The following is a 25,714-nucleotide window of genomic DNA, read 5'->3' on the forward strand; positions in this document are numbered from 1 at the left end:
TTTTAGTCCGGTAAAAATGGAGTTTACGGAGAAAAAACCTTTTTACCGAAATTTGATGCTGAATTTCTTATAGTGTACTCTTCATATTTAAATTTTTATCTGTCACAAATTACTGAAAATTATACTTGAAATATTTTAATAACAAAACACAATTATTCAGCTACTTGTGTTAATTTTCTGGTGATAATATTTGTGCAGAAAGAATTGAAAATTATTCGTTTTTGCAAAATCTGCAAGTGATACGGCTTAGAATACAGGATGCCTTATTCGTATCACCTTCTAAATCGTACCAACCTCAAAAATATTAGATATTTATTATTAAGTGAATAAGTAGACCCTCGTGTAACTTAAAACAATTGCTTAAAGATATAATAAGAAATATGATATCAAATTTTAAAACTGTTCCAGTGATAGTAACGGCATTATAAGCCAATATTGTTATTGGAACATTATTCACATTCCTGCGTGACTTTTAGGAGCCACGACCAACTTTTTAATTTTTGAAACTGAGGAAATTATTTCGGTTGAAGTTTTCAACATAGAAGGTACTAGGACAAATCGATCAATCGATCACACAGTACAATTACTAGATCATAACATGATTAACTGGAAGGCTCATCACTTTGAGATTTTCATCACATTTTCCTTGCTAGGAATAAGGAAAATACGTCTCATTATTAAGTATTAAATCTCATTTATTTATTTTATTTTATACTGGTCGTCGAACAGCCGACCCAATTTTGGGTTTACGACTACAAATCTTATCGTCCCAGTCTTGTAATGTTGAACGCAATCCAGAAGACAAGGAAACTCCTGTATCAAGTATTGGGAGAAATTTTGCTTTCTTGGAGGACTTTTTGAGGGAACTAATCCGCATTTGCGTTACATGGAGAGGAAAAGTACGAAAACCTCCCATGGTTAACCTGACGGCAAGTGGACTCTAACCCATGATCCGTCTACCACTGAGAATATTTTACGTCAGCACAGTGGTCTGTGTGAGCCGGATGCGGAATTTTTATTAGCCAGCCCTCGCTGGGATTTGAACCCGGGGTATCTCATTGAAAGGTGAAAGCTCTATCCCCTGAACCACCAGTTTATAGAAATTGTTTCGTTTTTTTTCTCGATTCCTTCACGAATTGTGATTGAGGTTATCTACGAAAATTAGTCCGAAAACTGAGCAATAATCTTAGCCACTTCTCGTCAGTTTGGCTGTAATACAGTTTAATTAGCTTGAAAACCGCCCTATTCAGTATTTGAAATTAACAAGTTGCTTCTAAATTGTACCAACTACATATGATGATGACATGATGCATTCAATAATTTGTACAGCAGGCCAAAAAAAAAAGACCACTCTGAATAGCTTTTAATCTAATAATCGTATCCTCGCGTTCTAGGACTCAACCTTAATGGTTTGAGGGGGTGACCTCAAATATGCTAATTGAGAAGTTCCGTAACTGAAGCGTCCTCTGTAAAAAGTTCTTTAAAAATCATAGGTGCTTTGGGAGACTTAAGTTAAGGTACCCTTATTTTAGCAGAAACATGTCCTACCCGGAAAGTGAGACATTTCCCCCTAAAACGCTCTTAAATAACTTTCTTAAATTATTTGAAAATATTGCTCATCGTTATATGTTTCCAAGCTCAATTAAATTCTTCAAGTATTTGAGTTATTAAGGTAGCTCCACTGTGAAACATTGTACTATTACCTTTCTTGGATCTCCTCCAAAATTCCTGATGTTGTCTTTAATCCACTGGAGGGCACAAAGTTGATCCCATAGACCATAATTTCCTTTAGAATCAGTTAATATGTTGTCCGACAGTAGCTCCAGAGCCATGAATCCGAGGGTGTAGAGTCTGTAATTCATGGAAACAAACACCATGTTCATCTTTTTGGCAAGCTTTGCCGATGGACTTAATCCCGCTTGATTGCCGTTGCCGAACTGGAGAAACCCTCCGTGAATCCAAACCATCACATCTAATCCGCCTTTCTGCTGAAAAAAAATTAAACAAATATTTTATTTTTTATCCAGTTCTCTTTCGTCAAAGTAAAAAACGGGAAAACGATTATAATCACTGAGGAAAAAAGTATGGAAAAAATTATCGGAATATTGTAAAGTTTACCATGTTTCAGACTCTATAGAAACACCAAAAAGGGTCGTTTTTTTACTGAAGTGCTTGTGCATTGATCTATGGTAAATGTGGTAAATTTTGGTAGTTTTATCATAATACTTTAGACCATAGCATAAAAATCATTTTTTCGATAAAATTTACTTTTCAGTTTTGTATTTTTTTAAATATGCGGTACAAAAAAACTCTAAGTTTAAAAGCCAGAATTTTTGGGAAACCGGTATTATATGAAAGGAAAAATTACTAAATGAATGGTTTAAAAATCGTATATTGCTTGTTTATTTTAACAGAAATGTTATTACCGTACAGTACATTAATGTACAGCAAAACATTTTTAGCTTAGTAAAAATATCACGGTCTGACTATCAAAATTCAGCAGTCGATCATGCATATATTTTGAATTGAAGAAAAGGTTAAAAAACTTTAAAATATAGTTTTGAATCTTGCGGTAATTTTAGAAAAACACAGCGGAAGCACGAGTACTAAAAATGTGAAATGCGTTAGGATTGCATCACTGCGTGCTTTTGGAAAGGCAATTGGGCACCACACTAAAGTACTAAATTAAGTACTAAGTACTAAATTAAGTCCTAAATTAGTTAGATTAAGTACTAAATTAGTTAGGTAAATACTGCGATAGTTAATCTCAAAAACTAGAATTCAAAGCTCTTTATAATTTTGGGTAAAAAACGGAATGCGAAATTCTAGACTAAGTCGAGTTAGGGACTGATTCCGAAGTCACGTGCTGGATATTCTCCAGCGCATTTGCAGTTTTTAGATCATAGCAACAAGCTAACGCAATGAATAACTTCAGAAATGAATTGCTTACTCAATGAATCACTTACAAGCATCGTGATTACTGAGTGATGCTTTGCGTTTTTCTGTGTCGTCCAGGGCCAAAAATTGGCAACAATTCAATTTTAAGCAAAATTCCCTTGTCTTTATAAACACCCTAATAGGATATTTGCAAGTGACGTAGTGTGGGTATCGCGACCATGATTGGCTGTTGAAACGTGGCATTTGTTTACGTTGGCAGCTGTTCTTTTCATTCTATTTCGAATAAGTCAAGTATCATCTTTTGCTTAAGTGACACGCTCTGTTTTCTTTCACAAGGATTTCAATTCTTTCACTATATATTTCTTACTTAACAAAAAGACAGGCACGAAGCTACATCGAACATAAAGAAACTAATTACTCATAGATCAGAAGTGAGTTCTTCTTCTTTTTGAAGTATAAATAGGCAATTGTCAGAATAAATAGATAAATTCAGTGAATTACATGAAATAATTTTGCTGTATTTTAGTGATATCATATGATTCACGCAATTATTTCTTAAACCTGTTATTAATTTATTGCGTGGGGGACTCGGAAAATTACGCAATGTCCCTCACGTAACAGTTCACAAGAAAAATATTTGAAAATTACTCTTAGCCTGTTGTAGACTTTCACTAGTTAAGAATTAAATTGGACTGCATCATGTCAACGACAAAATATGTTTTTATGGTAATTTATTTAACTAAGCCAGAAAAAAATTGTTCTATTATTTCTAAGTGAAATATGAAACGAAAAATATAAATAAATTTTCAATCAAAATATAACATGTTTTCTTCAAATTTGAATTTATGTGTGTATATTAATTAATATAAGTGCAGAAATTGCGTTATAATCTGCTGCGTGTTGTGTGTGGTGCACTCCTTAGAAATTTTTCTATTTACAAATTCTAAATCAACGATTTGATTAACTAAATTCCAGACTTCTAAATTCCAGAACTATGTTCGCTACGATCAGCATCTACGATTCGCTCTCAGTTATTAAAATACTGATATTAAAATCTTATTTTGTTACACAAAAATATTATTTATTTGCTTATTTGTTTTGGTTAATATTCTTTTAAGTAAGCATTTTTTTCTAAATTAAAAACCGATAATGAAAAAGAATTTACAAATTATTTTTGTTTAAAATTATTATTATTATTATTATTGATTTTCTTATCAAATTTAAAATTAATTTGACTTCATTTTGTACTTTCACTGTTCGTTTTTCTTGTTGTAGTTTGTTCGTTTTTGTTCATTCATACTTTCAAATCAATAGATCAAAATTTAATTCCACCTTTCTCTGTAGTATTTTGTCCAGTTTTGATTACTGTGTTTTGATCTCCAAATTTCATACAATTTTAACTTCATTTTTGTCAAAGATTCTAAAATACGTATATGTATTAACGTCGATAATTACGGAGTCTCCTACAGTAATTCTGCGAATTAAAATAAATTACTGTGATTTCAAATTCAAGTTTATCGTGTAATATCATTTTATTGTTAAGATTGTGCATTTCGTCACTGATTACTCGCCTTTATCTACCTTTAGTACAGTGAGCAACTTCTATCTTTATCTCAATAACTGTCAAATGACTATCATTTTAAAGTCCGGAAAGTAACTTTCTTCAGTTAATCTTAACAAAAGGGCCCGTGTCAGTAGGCAATCTCCATCAAATATACTTACAAAGAAGAGCACGATATTCATTCATTACATTTTCCTAAACTCTCCCCTACGTACGTGTGAAAAAAACGTAATAAGTGTAAGCATCAAGGGGAAAAAGGATGTGACATAAAAGATTTTTCCCTAGTAAGACGAATCTCGTTTCTTCTCCTGCATTCTCATTTTCCGACGAAAATGACTTTTTCATTTCATTTTTTTTCTTCAAAAAATTTCTTTTCCGCTGAATGATATTCTTACTTTAATTTTATACGCATTAAATTTTTCTTTCCGTTTTTCGCGTTTTCCTTTTCCGAATGCATATTAAGGTTGTTACTGTATATTTCAAACTGAGATGAAAATTTTTTCCAGTGAAATGGCTAGTTTCTTTCTTTTAAAAGTGACTCTTATTAACTCAGAACTGGAACGTACAGTTAGTTTTTTTAGTTTTTTTAATTAAAATCCTCGCGGTAATACAGGAGAGAGCAGATTGTTCAAAAAGAGCAAACATTAATCAGGAGGCGGTTTGCTGCTGGACGTCTTGAGTTATATCTACTTTTTAATCTCCTTTTGATGTTTACCTAGACGTAAGGTTATGTGAAGTTATAAGAAATTATGTAGGAGATAAAGAAAGGAAATGAAGAATATATTAATTAATAAATATTAATTTCATACTTATTATTTATAAACTTTAAAATTAAAGAATAAAATGCATACATTTTAATTTTATTAAAAACGTTAGTATTTTTTCAGAATGATAATTTTTAACAGTATTTAACAAATATGTATTGAATTACGTATTCATAACTTTTAAAACTACATACAAATAAACCTTATTAAGACGAACAGAAGGAATGCAAAAACCTTTTCGTGTTAACCGATAAAACGGAAAAAGGCATTTTGGATGATTTTCTAAAACAAAAAAAGCGAAGATATCAGAGAATGTAAATCACATTAGTAGAAAAAAGTAATAAATAAAAAATTGTAAATGACAAAATATATTTACATCTTTATGTTTTTCTCTCAAATACATATTTCATCGATATTAAAAGGAATTAAAAACAGTACAACAATATTCTAATAATAGATTTAAAATGCATTGAATATTAATGAAAATTAATATGCATCATGAAACAAAATTAATAAATAACTTAATTAAATAAATGTAAAAAAAAAACGCATGAACATGGAACAATAAATTGATAATCCAGTGTTTTTTCAATGATTACGTTTGCACGACTAGCTCTTCGTCTTATTTCCAGATAGGTACTTTACAAGTGCCCAGAATTTCCATTGGGTAGATAGAAACATCTAAATCCTTACATCGAAATCGGAGTGTGTTTATTTATTTGTATATTATCAGAACTGCTTTTATTAAGAATTTGTAAATGTGGTTATTGTCATTGTCTTTAAGTTTTTCATATTTTAAATTACACAGTTTTAAAAGGCAAGTAAATTAGTTGTCATGAGTAATATTTTTTTCTTTAAAATAAGACTATTATAATATTTCTCTTTAACCGTATGTTTAAATACTTTAAGATACCTTTCAATTAAACACAATCAAAATATCTAGTTAATATAGCGTGTGTAATATGGCTATAATTAGATACTTATAACTGAATTAGTTTGAATTAATTAAGTATTATGATTGAAACAGTAAAATTCTATAAAATTTCAATAAGTGGTGAAGTTCTATTGAATACACTATTAATAACTGAGTTATTTATATTGACTAAGATATTATAACATAATCAGTTTAATTTAATAAATATTTGATAACTAATTTAGTTGAACTGAAAAAAAGTAAACAAATAAAGAAATTTATGGTTATAATTAGATATCGTATATGGCTATAATTTGATACTTATAACTGAATTAGTTTGAATTAATTAAATATTATGACTAAAACAGTAAAATTCAATAAAATTTCAATAAGTGATGTAGTTCTCTTCAATACACTATCAATAACTGAGTTATTTATATTTATTAAAATATTGTAATCTAATCAGTTTAATTTAATAAAAATTTGATAACTGATTTAGTGGGACATGAAAAAAATAAATAAATAATTTACAGTTTCCGTTAAATTATAAATAACTCAACGGAATTAAATAAAATATTATTTATTGAACAAACTTTTTTATTTAAAATAAAAATAGAACTGACCGACGTGTCTAGAGAGGGCGTCCACACATTAAGAAAAAGACAGTCTTCGCTTCCTTCGAAATTTTTTGTGTAAGGATTTAGTTGGAAGCATTCCGTACCAAAATGGAACGCTTCTTGGGTGTTGTGCTCTTCACACCAGGTGCTGTCCACCCACAAAGGCACTGGTTTTCTCCACCTCAGGGGTCCTACGGGTGGTGAGGCGTATGCGATGCCCTAAAAATATAGAAAATCAATATAAATAATAGAATATTTTACCTGCAAAGTAAGAGTTGGGTATTGAAAGTTTCGATTAAGAGACATTTTTTCTCAGGTATAGGTGCATTGATACTTTACCTGTATTAAATTATTCAAACTGTGTAACCGGATTTCGCACAATACACTCTTAGAAACTCAGTTCGGCTTCGAATCATATTATTTGTTAAAACTATATTTCGAAGCTCTGTCATCAAGGAAAATAAGAAAAAACATAGTTTAAGAGCCTCACACTAGAAGCAATGAGATTATTTTAAACTATATTTATAATTTGACTTGAAGAATTAATTATCCGGGATTTAAAACAGACAAATAACTTAAATACTTAAAAAGGTATTAAATTTTTTTAAAAAAACGCCAATTTGGCGCCATTTTTCCATCTAGATGAAAATTATCAAAATCACTGCCGTATTCTCAGTTTTTGCTAAGTTTTATGAGTCCAGGTAATGCAACATTGGAGTAAGTTTTAAAATATTATACTCGTAAAAAATTAGACCACAAACGCTTTTCATTTTCACAAAACTGTGGCTTTTCTCCATATCGACGTTCTGCGCCATTTTCAAAATAAGCGTAGACAGCGCTGGCTTTGGATAGGCTTAACTTGACCTAACTGTGAAGAGCAACAGTTGCAAACTCACAGCAGTTATAAAAATAGCATATTCGCAAAACAGCATCATTTCATATTACGACGGAACCTACGAAAAACAGCCTTAAGTGATGAACGTAAGAGCATGGAAAGTTTTGACTAAAAAAACTATTTCTCCCTCAACTATAGATGTATTAGTGATATATGATGTATGTAATTATTGATGTATGATGACTTAACTTAGACAAATTACACATATTATACAAAAACCGGTTCAATGTATATTTTTGAACTTAAGGAAATTTTTGATCAAGTAATATCTTACCGCTTCAGTTTCTGGGAATTATTTATTCAAATACATATTTTTGAATTAACATAAGCATCCACACATATCTTACATTTTGAACTCAAGTGGAAATGTATTGCATTGTTTTTAACAGGTTTCAATTCTTAAGCAAGGATGTATCAACCAAGCTTCGTATTTATTCTTTTTCTTCTACAACTAGGAATTCCCATTTAAATTTATTTATTGTTATCTAACTAATAGTTATCTTCCTCAATTCGAATGGTAAAGCAAGTTTGTAAAAATCTACAACATCCTTCCTTCTAAACACGTGAACCATGCAATTTCTTCTTCAAAACTTCATGAATACTTTTTCTTCGAGTCAACAACACGGAAACTCGAACAAATTCAATGCAAAGTTTATGTATTTACTTATAAATAACAAACTATTACTCTTTATCATAAATATATAGTTTAAAAGTTTTGAAAAAGTTTTCTTAAAATTATATACAAGCATGCAACTGACGATGCTTTGACCGAAAACTCTCTTTTTAATGGTTCTCTTCTAACTATATTGCTTCAGAATAGATGTTGCCAAAAAATTGAAGCTTGCTTTGAATATTTTCATAATGTCCCATCATCGTGGTAAAGTATTCTAAAATAATTTCAGTTGGATAGATTCAAAATTTTAATATGTAAAGTAAAATTCCCATAGAATAAAGCGGTGATTTTTCTAATAATTCAAATATGTTTGCTAATTTATGACAACTTTTCAATTTTAGAATATTTATCTATGGTTTAATGATATGAGAAATGTTTCTTCCAATACATAAGAAAAGTATATACTTCTTAAGAAAGTTTGCACTGTTTACTTTTATAATTATGAAAAGAAAGAAAGAAATATTTATATATATATTTTTTCATAAGAGTGATTTATAAGTCTTAATGTCTTATCTATAATAAGAAAGTTGGTTGAAGTCATATTACTTTTATAAAAAAGATGCCATACTAGCTAGAATTAAATTTTGCTGAATGAACATAATTAGTAATGTAATGACGAAAAAGAAAATAATTATTTTTTTAAGAAACATGATGCTATTGCACTTAAGCGCAATTAGCAAAATAAAATTTTGAGTTGATTTTAAAATATATTTACGATGGTGTCTATATGTAGATAAATGGCTGCATATGTTAAATGTACAGGGTGTCTCAAATTCTCTACCCTATTTTTTCAAGTGCTCCAACAGCTACAATAAATTAGAAAAATAAGCTATGTCGCTTAACTTTTTATAAAACAAGTGATGCTTTCCAAACTAGCCAAGTATATTTCCCAATAAAACACATTCTTATATTTTCGTTCAATTTCTCCTTATTCATTTCTTTTTTCTTTTTCTTATATTTTCTTTCGTACTTTATTCATACTCCTTTTTTCTAAAAATAACATTCTGTTCACTAATTTTTTAGTGATTTTGGAACAAGAACCCCTAAAATCTAATAGCGTTTAGCGAAATATTTCAAAATATTCCTAAACTGTCACTGAAATTAATTGAAAGTGAATTTTATACACCTTTAGTATCTATTGATATACAATCACGGTTATTATTTTAAAAAATGCTGAAGAAACAATGTTGTATTTTTTGATGCAAAATCTGTTCTAAAATACAAAATACCTTATAATTGAAAAAGTTAAAATATTTTTAATAGTAAATATTAAAACTTCCAAATGTTTTCATATCGAAAAGTCAATATACTTTTTATGTTTTTAAAACATCCTGGATTAAAAATGTTTTTGAAAATTTTCTTTTCATTTTCATACGGTATTATTTGCATTTTTATTTTTTATTTATTTGTTATGGCTTCCATTCAAAAAACAAATAAAATTATGCGTATTTTTAAGTATCGAATTTAAAACAAATAGATAATTATTTTATTTCAGAAATCTTTTATTTAGCAAATCATTTTATTTTATTCATATTTTTTTCCCATTTTCTAATTCTGTTTCTTAAATCCATCTAAATTTAATAATATTTTTGTCAAGTCTCTTTCTCTCAAGAAGCTTGTCTCATAAAATAAATTATTTTAACATTATTATTTATTTNTTATTTTATTCATATTTTTTTCCCATTTTCTAATTCTGTTTCTTAAATCCATCTAAATTTAATAATATTTTTGTCAAGTCTCTTTCTCTCAAGAAGCTTGTCTCATAAAATAAGTTATTTTAACATTATTATTCATTTATTCAATATTTTTATTTATTTATTCAATATTTTTATTTCATTTGCTTGCTTTTCACTGTCAAAACATTACAAATAAATGGTTGTTATTATAATGCCAAGGTTTACCACATTTGTTGTTTTTCAAATCATTTAGCTAAATAGTGCTTTGAACAGAATTACTTTAAAAAATTGCATGACGAATATGGAAGGTAATGTATAGTATCGCATATCTTGCATTACATTAATATACGAACATTAATTTAACATTATGCATTACATTGTACATTATATTATTAACATTATACGTTTTACATTAATTTAACATTAATATGCGAAAAACGTCAAGTACTATTTGAGTAAATACCAATTCATTATTATTTTTTGTTCCTTAAACAAACAATTTCTGAAATATTTTGCACCTAATTTGTTAATAATTATATTGGAAACCTGCTAGAACCTAAATATATAGTGTTTCATTAATAGTAATGCATATTATGAATTAGGCAAGGCCTTCTTATATGATAGAAAATTCCAGAATTTTTTCTCTATTACTGAGACATTAGATTCCTTATATCTATAATATTATGACTTTTATGTCCATTCAACAATTTGTAAACCAATTAAAATATGCGTGTAATATTTCGATCAGAGTAATAATTTTAAATCCAAGCAAGAAAATAACTCTTCACGTTTATTGATTAATACTTATGATTTATTTTCCAAACACTAAATATTGTTACTTTATCCATTAAAAAAATAATAGGAGGTGTTTCATTTATCAAGTTTTCTTATTAATTGCTTTTTGATACTGTATTTTACGAAGTCCAAAGACATGACAGTATTTGTAATTTGTATTTGTGTTCTAAATAACAGTTTTCTTTATTCTAGAGGTACAAAAAAAATTATGTCATAAAATGCAGCTTCATTGAACAAAATACTTCATTATAATTAATAATTTGAATAGTTATTTTTTGTACAAATATAGCAGCTTTAGAAGAAGAGTTATGAACCTACACGTTGCTTTTATGGAGACAGCTGTTTCTCACTAAAATATCTTTTAAAAAAAAGCTGGGTTTGGGATAGAAATTTTAGAAAGTTTATTAATTAGTTGCGCAAGAGTTTTTGAAAGACCACGATCCAAGAAAATTTTCTGAATAACGTCATTTGTGTCGATGCAAAACTTGCAGAAACTAATTTATGTGGAAAAATTAAAGTAATAAAAAAAAGGTGGTCGACTTTTTAAATAATGCCTTTTTGAACTACAACTCATCATGCAAGTATTTATTCTTGAAAATTATCCCTTTTATTTTTGTTAGTAAGCTGCATCAGTTCATATTGCGTGCTTTTTACTTTCATAGATATGCATATTTGTTCAATAAATTAATTTTGCCATAAAGCATTTGAAAATTTTGATAAAAATGTAGTGAATTTTGCGATTATGCAAATAAATAAATAAATAAGTAATAAACAAATAAGAAAATTACAACATGCAGTTTTCTGAGAAGAAGCCATGGAGGTTTAATTAATATTTCTCAATATACAGCATCATTAGGTCTATATCAGAGGTGTCAAACTCAATTTTCCATAGGGCCATATATTAAATTTAGAATGTGTAGGCGGGCCAGGCTCAAATAAGAAAAATGTACTGAATTATTATAACATTTTATTTATTTAATTATGTAGTATATGATATACGGTTGTTAAAAATAATATTAAAGTTATAAAAGAGGGTAATTATTTTGAGCTCGAGGATCCAAATACCTGACTTCTCTTGTTTTTGACAAGCTCATTGATGTCCTGTTTCATATTTGTTGTAATTATTTTAAGAATTGATTGGAGATGTTCATTCGTAAGTCTTGTGCGATGTTTGTTCTTATTTATTTTCATGACGGAAAACATCTGCTCGCATAAATAGGTGCTACCAAGCATGCACAGAATGCATACTGAATACATGCACAGACTCGAAGCGCGTGGAAGATTCCGCTTGTTGCTAAGAAAAGGCGTTGCTGTCTATCTCTCTCGCTTGTCTAGGCCCGCGCTGCCCTTGAAATTACTTATAAATGTAGTTTGCACATTTTAAAACTTCCGTAGAGGAATCGAGTGAAGTCCAAAAGCTCTAAAAAACATGATTCTTCTCTCTGTGACACATTGTGATCGCAGGCCGTATTTTTGACATGACTGGTCTACATGGTCAGTAACTGCCCATGATCTGCAGAGGCTCAGGGGGTAAAGCACCCGACTCCCAATGAGTTGAACCAGGCTCGAATCTCAAACGTGGCTGGTTGAAACGAATGCTGCTCAACGATCGCAACGACCACAGTGTTGACGTAGAATATCCTCAATGGATGACGGATCATGGCTTAGAGTCTCCCTGCCGTCAGGCTAACCATAGGAGATTTTCGTGGTTTTCCTCTTCAAGCAAAACAAATGTGGGCTAGTTCCTTCGATAAAGTTTAGTTTTTTTTCTTCTAATGCTTGATCCAGGAGTTTTCTTCGCTTGTGGATTGGATTCAAAATTACAAGACTACGGGGATGAATATTGATAATAGCAAACTCAAAATTGGGTCAGTTGTTCAACACCGGTTATAAAACAGCTGCATATTGGCCATTTTTACTTGCTCGATAATTTCTGGGCAATTAAATGGAAGGTGAGTGGGCTTCAAGCAACTAGCATTGGACGAACTTCAACCCTATATGTGCTGATGTAATCACTGAACTTAACCACTGTACCTCTTTATAGTTGAGTACTTACAGAGTTTTTTTTCAGTTTTGTGAGTTATTTCATTTTATTTTAATAGCTGAGCTATACCTCACGCGTTTTGAGGCCAGTTGCTGTAATATGAGATATATTCATGAGATCAATAATCGAGTAAAATCCATCGTTGCTATCTTTCAAAATCTTGCAGATTTATTAAATAAACAAATGGAAATTTGATTTTAAAAATTCACCCCGCTCTAATTAGTATAAAAATGATTATCATATGCGTCTGATGACAATACAGAAAGATACAAATAACTGAGGAGAAATTCCGTTACATTGTAGATTAACCTTATTATTTGATTTTAAACTCGATTGTCCATACTTCTGTAGGGGAGAGAAACATATTTAATCTTTTTTTTTTTACAATATGTCCCTCTATAAGGAAAAAAAATCTAGTAAAATTACAGTACTGTTTGAAAATGCTATTTCTGGAGGAAAGAAAACATAATTCTGGTAATAAAAATCAAAATATACTATAGCCCTTTAACAAAGATGAGACACTAGCGTCCCTTTTTTTTATCACTCTCTAATTAGGAGCAAAATTAAATATTGGTATTTTTAATTATAGAACAACAGTCTAAAAAAATCTGTAAGATTGATAGAATTATATTTATGGTGAAATATAAAATCCGAAACAAATATTTTAAGAGAAACTTTTTTTTTCATTTATATTCAAAAATTTATCAATAAGTGATTTAGTAAATTAAAGAAATTTCAATGATGAATAACTGTTTCTTTCAGATAATTAAAAATAATGAACCGTGATTAGATTATTTTATTAACACATAAAGAGACACCAATGTTTCATTCTGGATTTCCTAACCATAAATTATTTTAGTATTTTCTTTGTTTATTTTGTTCTAAATTAATACAAAATACTGAAAAAAGTATCAAAAGTATGTTTCATTAAAATTAAGGGTCAAAGGGTTAAATCATTCATTGGATAATTTTTACGTTTATGTGATAACTGCTCCGTTCTGATTTTCAAAAATTATAGTTCTTATTACCAAAATAGTATAAAATAGAAAAGTATGTTAAACCAAATAAATCGATTTTCACTAAATGCTCTAAGATAATATGATGAAATTATAAAATTTTACCCTGCTCTATTGTTAATTTTAACAATATTATCAAGTTGATTCCGAAAACAAACCTTACTTAAATTTTTGTGCAAATTTTTTTAACAATTCAGGACAAAAATTGCTTTGAGAAATATTTTTAAGAAATCAATAAAATTACGATTTTTCTTCTGATTTACTCTCACATAGAAACTGCAAAGGTGTAACACTTTCAGGTAGCGGCATGCGCTAAAAGTTCTCCTCGATTATAAACTAAAGTTAAAAGTCAACTTAAGCCACATATCAACAATTGAATACCTGCAAACGACGTCATCGTCGGTAAATCGTGGCATTTATCGATTCAGAAGCGAATAAGGTTCAACACAAACGCGTGACGTCGCTTACAGGTACACAATTTATTCTGATCTAAATCCCGCGGTTAGACATATTGTATTCTTCTTCTCAAGTTGTAAGTACTTAATTGTAAAACTTTTTAAAAAATTTTTAATGTGATAGAGAAAAAACGTTTGATCTATGTTTCTTCATTTTAAAACTCACACTAAACTTTTCATGACACTCAAACTAAGCGCAGAAGGTTATCTTAGAATATTCCGAGATGAGAAAAACTTTTCATTCAGGAAATGTTTCTCAATTATTGTCTAAACTCTTGATTCTTTTCGAAATTCTTAGAGTTCTTCATATTTAAAAAGCTAATAAGCGAAAACTGTAAGAAATGACCAAGTTTGAAATATCTATATATATATTTCTCTTACATGGCGATAAGAAAAAGCCTCCTTACAACTCCCCGAATGGCAACGCTAGAAAATCGACCAATCATTGCGGCTAAGAATGTCACATGGTGAGGTGGCTCAACATATAGCGCTTTTAAAAACGGAAACTGAAATAACCANCCCAAAAGTGATTTATATTATTAGTAACACATAATTTATATGAATATATATATATTATTATATACATATGAATAATAAAACTTCTACCGTGTGTTTTACTTACCGAGCTAAAACATAGGGCAATTTATTAATAAAATTAAAAATTAACATATGTTCTTAAATTCATAACAAATCTTAAGTATCACAAGTGCATTTGAATTTGCAGTTACTTTTAAATCCATTTTAGAATCATGATTAAAATTAATGCTTAGCAGTATAAGTTACAGTTTATAATCAAACAGTCAATACAGTAAAATGCATTTCAAATTCAGTGCGTGGGTTGATAATATTGATATAGAAATCACGTGGTGTAATCAATACGTAAGTGCCCGAATTCTCATCAAATATGCTACACAAATGGTAATCGTCGCATCATATTGGAGGCACTTGTCTGCGAAATCAAATTTCTATTGAGTTATTATTTCTACTGATGAAACTTCACAATTCTTGGATAGTATGATCTAAAATCCCAGTAATAAATGGAAATTAATTAATTCCAGAACAGCTCTTACTAAAAAAAACTGGAATTCATGGATATTAATTATTCTTTTAGTTAATAAATCAATTAAAAATCTGTGTATAATGGAGATTTATTCATTTAGTAATCTTATTCCTTCATTTTAGAAAAAGAAAGAATGATTTATATTTTCAATTAGTGACTCATTAGTGACTACGTGAAAACTACGTCTTCTACTATTAGTGTTATTTTAGTAATCTTAATTTTATTATTATTAATAGAAGGATAAAATATGAATTAGTTCACTGAGAAAAAAAGTATGGTAAAAACTACTAGAACATGATAAAATTTATCGTATTTCTGGGGCTATAGAAACCCCAAAAAGTACAAAATTTTTTATCGAGGCCCCTGAGTAATGATTTTGGTGAAATTAACAATTAAGTATGGTGTTATAATATGTGACAAAATTTTTTTAAAATTTGGTTATTCTATCATGACACTGTAAAGCATGGCATAAAAACATTTATTCGTTTAAATTTACTTTGCAGTTTTCTATTTTTTACTGAATGGTGTGGAAAATCTGACTACATTTTTGAAATCCTGAATTTTCAGTAAATCGCTACCATAGGAATGGAAAAATTACTTAATGAATTGTTTAAAAACCGTTTATTTTGGTTTTATTAACCAAAGTTATGTTTCTTCTTTTTTTTTTGCAAAAACGTCATTACCATACAGCACGGAAGTTTTACCAGAATATTTTTCTCCATACTTATATCGAGCTGAACTCTAACCCGGGTTCTAAACATCATAACTTTTTTAAGAAATTACTGTTTTAAACCAGAAAATATCTTTCATAAATCGTAGCATATTACACTACCAGAACGTAAAACTGTTATCTCATGAAAGATGTTTTCAACTTATAAACTTGACACGCAATTTCAGAACAGCAGTCCTACTTTTTCAGTTTGCTTTATATCCGCCTACAAACATTAAAATCTCATCGATCTTCTACAGAAAATTCCCCATGATAACTTCACCTGCAATTTCCTGCGCACGAAATTTTACCTCTTTTTTTTCTTCCTTATTCTCCATCAGCAAAACTGTATTCTTCCCCAATTTACCACTAAATTTAACACCTCTTCGAATACGACGAACCTTCTACTAAGTTAACGGAAAATTTCTCCCTAAAAATTCCCGGTATAGAGACTTAGAGAGAGAAAAGCTACATCGAAAGTATTGGTGAAATCTTTAAAGCCATCCTTTTTTCTATTCCTTGACAGGGTAATTTATCAGTTTTTCCCTCTATTCTAAAAGATTCCGTTTTATAAAATGGAAATTATGTTAAAGATAAACTGAACAACTGAACTGTTTCATGCATTTTGTTAACTTCAATATTTTAAAATTTAATGATTCAAAGTGGCATTAATTCACTTGATCTGCTTAATCGAAATGATTGTATTTACATATTTTCAAACTGACCACGTTTGCCCTACTGTGAATGTATTACAACTTTTTCTGCACTTCAAAAAAATTTCAGATCAAATCACAGTTTGAAGTACCGACATCCTGAGTTACTTTAACTTTAAACTTTAATGGAACGGAATCAAACTTTCGGAACAAAAAATCTGATATACCGTAACTTTTACAGTAATAATTACCGAATAATTATTAAATCACTTTAATTAAATAAGTATTACTGTAAAAACTATGGTATAATATTTTACGGTAAAAATGTATTTTGCGGGTGATGTACCCACAGTGCCGATACTTTATACCATGATTCGTAGGAAAAATTCTTTGCTCCAAGGCGGAACAAAATTATAAAAGTACTCTCGGGATTAAAGTCTGGTAAATATGGTGACCATTATTGTTCTGAAAGATAATCAGAAAAATTTGCATCAAACCACCTTTGCGCGTCTTAAACTTCGTGTATTGAAGAAAAATCTTATTAAATGGTCAATTTCTGTCTGACAGAGAAAGCAAAACTCCTTTTCAAAATTAGTTTACGACATATTGCTATAAAAAATATTTAGTTTTAAACATAATTCGTGTTATTTTTTGTCCATTTCAACAAATTTTCATTACTGTAGGATCTTACGTTGATATAGCTACAGTTATATATAGTTAATTTTTTATAACATTATACATTTTCAGTGCTGAAAAGTGGATTGAAAATACAGAAAATGTCTTACTTTGAAAGCATAAGCACCTTCTTCCGACTTTCCAATCACGTGACCGCAGCTCGTTTTGACCGCTATTTGACCACGCGTCGTTGAAAAGTCTTGGGGTATAGACATGGATTCTATATTTAGGAAGGAATCGTCAGTTGGCACTTTTCTGAAAAAGAAACAATACACCGTAAAAAAAATAAGCTCGGCAAATCCTTAACCAGTATTTGGTGCAAAATTTCTCATTGTCCCAAAATTTGGTTAAATGAAAGAATATTTTACTTTAATTACACCATAAATTGTTAAGTGTGACCGAGAAATACTTCCATGGTGGAGCTGACTGCTCCGAAATTTGGTAAAAGATACATAACTTTTACGGTGACTGTAAACTGAACGATATTTGTTAACGACGCCAAATATTTATACAAATAAATAATGGAGGGGATTGAGTTGCTGAATTTAACAGCAAATGGTCACGAATAGTGTCAAAAGCATCTAACGCTTTCATATAAAGTTATAGAGGAACTTTTTCATCATCTTCATCATTACCATCATCTACGACATCATCAGCCATTTGCTTAGCAATGTTTCTTTTTTTCAAAAAAAAATCTTATTTTTTTACATCCTTTTAAAGAATGCATTTTTACATGGCAAAATGTGAAGTTTGATCAAAATCGGTCCGATTGTTCCTGAGAAATGGAATTTTAAAAATACGACTTTTTTAAAATATGATTTCTCCGAAACTATTCGATCGATTCCGCTCAAATTTTGTATTTCGTCATTCAAAATTAAATTATCTAAAATGATAACACAAAATTGTATATCTCTCAATTCATAAGTCTTTCGAATATTATTAAGTCCTAATCCGTCGGAAAAAAGGGTATGTTTATTCAGAGAAAGTATGATTTCGTAACCTAAAATATCGTCTGCACTAAATAATTAGCACGTTTATGGTTACATCCTCGAACCATCAAGATTGACTCCTAGAACGTGAAGATCCAAACATTAGATAAAAAGCTATTCAGGGTGGTCTGTTTTTTATTTTGTGCACTCTTGTAATGAGTGAATTGTCGGTGTAATAAAATGAAGCGTTTGTGTGTCTGTTAATGCCTCTCTCGCTTATGACACCAGAACCTTAAATCTTGAAATTCGGACAGCGACCGAAGGGCGAAATTATATAAATTTTGACATAAATTGTTAAAAAACTTAATTTAGCTATTATATATTCGTGAGAGACATTTAAAAAAAGAAATTTTCTAATTAATTTAGCATTAGCATCAGCCTATAGGCGATTTTTTTTCAAATATTTTTTTAATTAATATTTTTTAATCAAATCTTTTAATCAAAAATAATTAACTGTATTAATTTTTTCTTTTTAATAAATATTTTTTTAATTAAAATTGTTTTAATTAATAATTTTTAATTAATAATTTTTTCATTAATACTTTATTAATTAATAATTTTTTAATTAATAAATTTTTAATAAAAAATTTTTTTAATTAATTTTAATTATATTTGATAGTTTAAAGTTCTCATTAAAAAAAGGAGTTTTTTCAGGGGAACTCAATGACAACATAAACGTGGTAGCATAGACAGACTACGTCACTAAATTATTATTCCTAAATTTAATTGAAACCACGTATTTATTTTTTTATTTTTTTAAAACGCGCTTCCATGAAACTAAAAATAAATTAAAATCAACGGTAACTGAGATAAAATAAGTAAGCTATGAACTAAAAAGCGATATTATAATAATACAGTAATAGCAGGTGCCGGGATAGCCTGGTTGGTAGAGCACAGGGCTCATGTCCAAAAGGTCGTGGGTTCGATCCCCACAGACCGAAGCCTCCCCGTGCTTTTGCTTAACAATATGCTTTTGCTTAATCTAATAACGTAAAGCTACTGCAAAGGGTAACAATTAATAATAAAAAATAAAATATTGTAACTATTTTAAGTTTTTTACCTTTCTACCTTTCAGTTTTGTACATGATTTAGCTGTGTTGTTCACAACTGATGAGTTGAATGTTTTTTCCTGTTGTTTAAAGAATTGGCATACACAAATAAATAATTAATTTTCGAAAATAATATTTTGTGGCTAATATCTATGGAATATATATTTTGTGGCTATGGAATATTGTTTATTCTTTTCTCGACCCTATGATTAAATCTCGTCAGCCCTATTCAAGGGCACACGAGAGTAGAACATGCATTCTACAGACAAAACATACATTAAACATACATAAAACACATAAAATTGCAACAAGAATATACAGAAAATAGAAAATGAAGCTGAAAACAATGTCAAAAAATTTTTAAGGTAAGAATAAACAATTTTGTAACTGGAAAGCATTCTAATTCTTAAGAAAAACAAAAGGGAAATTTAAAAAAGAAAAGAAAAATTCTAGACTATAATAGAGAATTATTATTATTATTTTTTTTTGAAAAATAAAAAATGAAGATTATATTTTTTTTAAATATAATTTTTAGATAATGAAATTGTGGCTATGGAATATATAATATATCTATGGAATATATAATTTTGTGACTAATATCTATGGAAACAACAAAAAGCACAGTAATTTTTATCGAAACGCATTGGTAATGGAATTAATGAATTTTCTAAGATTAACAATAAAAAATGATTTTATAATATGCTATAAAATTTAGAAAGTGTAGTAAAATTTGGCAATTTTTGTCATGATACCTTCATGCATGGCATAAAAACAATTTTTTTTATTCAAATTTACTTTTAAATTCTGTATTTTTTACTAAATGTGCTGAAATAAGAGCTATGATTTTGAAAACCAGAATTTCCTGCAAACAATTCAGACAGGAGTGGAAAATTATCGAATGAATGGTTTAAACTCTGTATAGTTTGGTTTCATAAGCAAGAATTATGCTGTTGCTTTTTTTTTTTACCAAAAATGTCATACCCAACGTTAATTTCCTTGTTACTCAGAGTAATTACTAGGATTATTATATAATTACTGCTATATAATTTTCATTATTCAATTCCTTTAAAATACGACGGTCATAACATTAATATATAAGCACGGATCCAAACACTATGTCTACTTTCTTAAAAGCTTTTTTTTTTCCTTTCTGTCATGAAATTTGAGCTATATTCTGTTCATACCAAATTTAATATTCTATGAAAATATTTTATAATTTTTTATGATAAATGAGAAATTTTGATACTATTTTATAACCATCATTGAATCGCCGACCCAATTTTGGGGTTGCGACTAATAATGTTCAAATCCGTATCCTTGTAATTTCAAATCCGTATCCTGTAAATTCAGAAGACAAGGAAATATTGGGAGAAATTTGCCTTCTTGGAGGACTTTTTTATAAAACTTACCCGCATTTGCATTTCATAGGGGGAAGTCCACGAAGACCTCCTATGGTTAGAATGGCGACAAGGGGACTTTAACCCATGATCCGTTTACCTCTGAGGATATTTTCCGTCAGCACTGTGGTCGGTGCGAGCCGGGTGGGGAAATCGCATCGACATATCTTTGCTGGGAATCGAACCCAGTTCACCTCATTGGAAGGCGAACGCTCTATCCCCTGAGCCACCACTGCTCAAATTTCAATGTTAGTAACCAGCCAAAAAATTTAAATTTTATGAAATTCTTTTTTGTGTTAGAATAGATAAAATATCTATGAAAACGGTCTGCTAACTCACATAAATATACGTTAGCACTCCTCAGAAAATCATTGGTCATTTACGATGCTTCTTAAAACTAGCGAAAATTTTTGAATTATGTTCTTTTTAAATCCATAATTCTCTTAAACAACGAAAAACAATTGTTTGTGCAAATTATTGAATTGGTAGTGAATAACATCATAGCATTTATTTAAAGGAAATTGCTATTTTTTCACAGACATTGTAATCTGCGCTAAAAATTAATTAATCGGTGTAGGTCAGACATTGAACGTGAAATTCCAACCAAAAGCTATTAAAACGTTCTTTCCTTCTTTTCTGCAGCACACTAGACGTCAATTTTTTGTACTGTCTTGGTTCACTTTTAGTCAAAGCGTTAACTGAAGTTATGTTTGGAATGAAATATTGTTTTATGCTTAAAATACAGAAAACTTATTTCATGAAAAACAGATTGTTTTTTTATAATCTTATTTCACGTTAAAACGAAAAATTATAAACGGATAATAGATGAGGAATAATAACGTTAATTATCTGCAAATATTTTTCTTTATTTTTCTCTCTTGATTATTAGAATAAAAATCTTAGTCCTTAAGCACTGACAAACATTGTGTACCGTAATTACAACCCCCTGTATTTCTTTTTAAAACCCTTGTTAAAAATTAGAAGAAAATATAAACGAAACAAAAATTAATATTTAAGAAAGGATGAAAAAAGGTTTTCTAAATCTTACAACCAGGTGGATACATTAACATTTTATTTTATAACCGTCGTTGAGCAGCTGACCCAATTTTTGGATTACGACTACTAATGCCGTGGCCTTGTAATTTTGCAGCAATCCAGAAGACAAGGAAACTCCTGGAACAGTACCCCCAGAGATATGAATTGTTATGGGAACATGGAGGACTTTGTGACTCAATAGATTTAATGTGCATCAGTTACCATTTACTACACGGGGAGTCTTCAGTCAACTGGGATCGAACCCACGACCTCTTGGACATGTGCCCAGTGCTCTTCCAACCAGGCTATCCCGCCTCCCCTCATACATTAAAATTTGTAAGATTTCATACGAAAACGGCGAGGAGGTGAAATGTAATTTCATCCGGCAATACTGAAACAGTATCTTAATGATTCTAATTTCGCCTTTTCTGTGAAGTTGACTCGTAGGAATATGATAACATTATTGTTTTTGGATTACAAGTATTAATATACAACATTATATGTGTATACTTTTTTTTTAAAATTTATTTTCGATCAATGAACACAAAAGTAATATCCCAATCTGAGTTAAAAGAAGGTGCTTAAAATTATAAGGAGCATTAAAGGATGAGCACCAAAGTCATTTTACCAAAATTAAGTACTGCTTCATAAAACTGGGAACAAAATATATTTTAACTAGTCTAGTGTGTCATTAAAAATAAACAAAAAAAATAATTTTCTTTGAAAAGCTGTTGTATTGTAATATTATTAGTAGATTTTTTTCAAATATTCTCATTTCTCTTCGTTCATGTATTTTCAAAAATAACATATTATTTTTGAGAAAGCTCTTGATAAATCTGTTTTGTTTAGTAATGACCATATCCAGCATCGAATTACAAAAACTGTAACTTAAACATCACATTGATTGCTATTTAAACATAGAAAGTTTTTTTTTTCCACTTCGAAATGTGTTTTGTTTGCCATGAAGCTGTTATAAACTATAAACTTAAAACTATTTGAATTTTTTAAGCGAAATAAATGATACACGTTCATGATTCTAATTTTCTCGATCAATTATATTAAATGAAGATAAATGATGGGAATGTTTTTGACAGTTTAGACAGCAAATAAGAAAAGATGAATGAGGTGACGATACACTTTAGTATGTACTCTCAGACGGTGATTTCATAGATTTAGTTATTATAAAAAAATACAACTTGCTTTCAGATCAGTCTAGTGTTTTCAGACTTATCGGATGAATGAAAATGCATTTGAAAGAAGAATTATCATGGCAAATTTTTCCTTTTTGACTTCAAAACTAAATTGATAAAAATTTTCAGAATAGTGCTTGCACAAACAATTACTAGTGTACATAAAAATAAAATGCAATCTATATGCAGTCAAACTCATTCATTAAGATCCATGATTTCAAGAAATTCCGTATTTTAAATGTGCAGTTACTTAAGCATTTAAAAGCCTGTAAAAACTCTTAAAAACAATTTTAACTTAGATCTGACAAGTAATTATATTTCGAGCTTCTTTGAAATTATTAAATTGAAGTAGTTAAAAATAAACTGTTGATTGCAAATTTAATTTCCATCAAAAGATATAAAAGCTCCGTTATTTCAATTTGTTCAAAAGCAATATGTAGCTAAATAATAAATAAATTAATCAATGTGGAGTACCTTATGTATCATGTTACGAATCACACATTTACAATTCTTATAAAAAATAATGTTATGCCAATCATTGAATTGATTCCATTCCTACTATTTTGTTTTATAACCATCGCTTGTATTCGAACCTGGGTCACCTTATTGGGAAGCAAGAGCTCTATCCCCTCCACCACGGCTCATTGTGAAGTGATTTTATTTGATTTTATAATCGTCGTTGAACAGCCGATCCAATTTTAGATTTATAACTATTACTTTTCAACTCCGCAGCCTTGTAATTTTGAACCCAATCCAGACGACAAGAAAACTCCTGGATCAAGTATTGGGAGGAATTTGACTTCGTGGAGGAGTTTTTGATGGAACTAAAGTACATTTGCGTTACATGGACAAAACCACGAAAACATCCCACCGTTAGCCTGACAGCAAGGAAACTTAAATCCATGATCCGTCTACCACTGAGGATATTTTACACCAGCACTGTGGTCGGTGCGATCCAGGTGCGAAATTGCATCGACCAACCATGGCTGGGATTAAAACTCGGTTCACCTCATTGGAAGTTGAATTCTCTATATTATGACTTATATTATATTGCTCAATATTATATTGCTTATATTATATCCTTAATATTGCTCATATTTCTGGGTGCATGCATTTGGTTAAATGCTTGTAAAAAGCAAAATCTTGCAGTGGTTGGAAAGGAAACAATTAAACTGCCGTGTCCCCTGTTCAAAAATACGAGTGTTCTAAAAAATTGCAAACTTTTATAAAATCAATGAATTTTAGTAATACTGTATACCTTGCCATGCATATTGCACATTATGCGTCGAAGCCACAAAGAAATGAAATGTTTTACGAATCTAAAAGTTATAAAAAATAAGCCGTTTTTATACATTTTTCCAATTTGTTTTTATACTTTATAGCTTCAAGCAAGCACATTGATGTAATGTTCATTTCATTTAACACGTTTTTGTTATCAACAAATTCAACTATATTTGATAGATGATGAGATATTGTATTCGTTGGAAACTAAGGTTTCACGAGGTTATACTATCGTTTCTGCAATTACGCGTAACTCTATTAACAAAAAGGCGAGAGAAGTGGATATAGCTGCATTGCAAACTGCATCACAAACGAAAACGCAACATTTTATGAAAATATTAAATTAGCATGTAACTTTTAGCATTTCTCTAACAAGATATACTGAGGCTGAATTAGATTGTGACAGTACTTTACTCATTATCAAAATTTAATCTAACAGAATAACTTAACAATAGTTATCAAAGGGTGGCATTAACGTAATAAAAAGATAAACTAATCGCATGCGTTACATAACATACTAAGTTTCGATATCGAGGAATCTGTTCTAGTTGCCTTGGCAACAAAGAATAAGAGAAATCATATTTAGGAATTTCGCTTAGTTTATATTTTAATGTTGAAGGTTGTTTTTACTATGTGATGGGGATGTCTTCTTTCAAAAAAAAGATTTGTCACTTGTTTTTATCATGCAGTGTGGTAGAGTATCTTAAGATTAGTTATTAAGCTAATTAGTAGCTTCCAAATGAATAGCAGCATTTTTATGTTGTAAATATCGGTAATGCTCCTTCGAAATTTGTCGATTCATTAAAAAAATTATTTTCAATTAAATAAATTTTTGTTTTGAGATTTTTTAATTGTTTTATTTATTTTTATAGATTTTGTAACTATAATAGAAAACTAACGATGCATAAGTGATTAAAGAGTATACGTACTTGAAGATAATATTAATATTTTGGGTTTCAGTTCTCACGGGATACTACAAAACCTTATTAGTGAGTCGTTAAATATTTCTACTTTAGCTGTGATGTCAATTTGAACAAAGAAAAAGCAAGTGACTTGTTTTGTCTACTCGGTTTTAAATTTTTAATTTGAAGAATGTTCTCTCCAAAATGTTTTGTTCCCTACTCTCAGATATGAAACTCTCACTTTTGGCGATTCAGCACTCCTTGAGCAGCAATTCGTTAATTTTGAGAAACATTTCGTCATAAAATCACGTGATTTTTGACAGAAAGCGAACTCTCAAATACATGTCGAAAATGTTTCCTCAATTCGAAACCTCATCGTAGTGCATTGAGGGAGATTGCTAACAAGAAGGATGAAACTAGAATAAAGATTAGACAATCGAAAATAAAGTGACAAATTAGGCCGGTCG

At 29.6% G+C, this 25,714-nt stretch overlaps 1 protein-coding gene across 2 annotated transcripts in view; it reads right to left on the minus strand.

Annotated features, from left to right (window-relative positions):
- LOC107436632 (para-nitrobenzyl esterase-like) overlaps positions 1–25,714 on the minus strand; it is a 298,185-nt gene that overhangs the window by 66,744 nt on the left and 205,727 nt on the right. The window contains exons 4-6 of one of the 2 annotated variants that reach the window (XM_043043999.2): positions 17,515–17,659; positions 6,760–6,972; positions 1,704–1,988 (exon numbers count right to left, since the gene is read on the minus strand). In XM_043043999.2, the coding sequence (XP_042899933.1) occupies positions 1,704–1,988; positions 6,760–6,972; positions 17,515–17,659 (643 nt within the window). The remainder of the gene's footprint in view (positions 1–1,703; positions 1,989–6,759; positions 6,973–17,514; positions 17,660–25,714) is intronic. The other variant, XM_043044000.2, reaches the window with a different exon arrangement.

The sequence above is a fragment of the Parasteatoda tepidariorum genome, chromosome 2, assembly GCF_043381705.1.
Source record: "Parasteatoda tepidariorum isolate YZ-2023 chromosome 2, CAS_Ptep_4.0, whole genome shotgun sequence".
NCBI classification, from domain to species: Eukaryota; Metazoa; Arthropoda; class Arachnida; order Araneae; family Theridiidae; genus Parasteatoda; species Parasteatoda tepidariorum.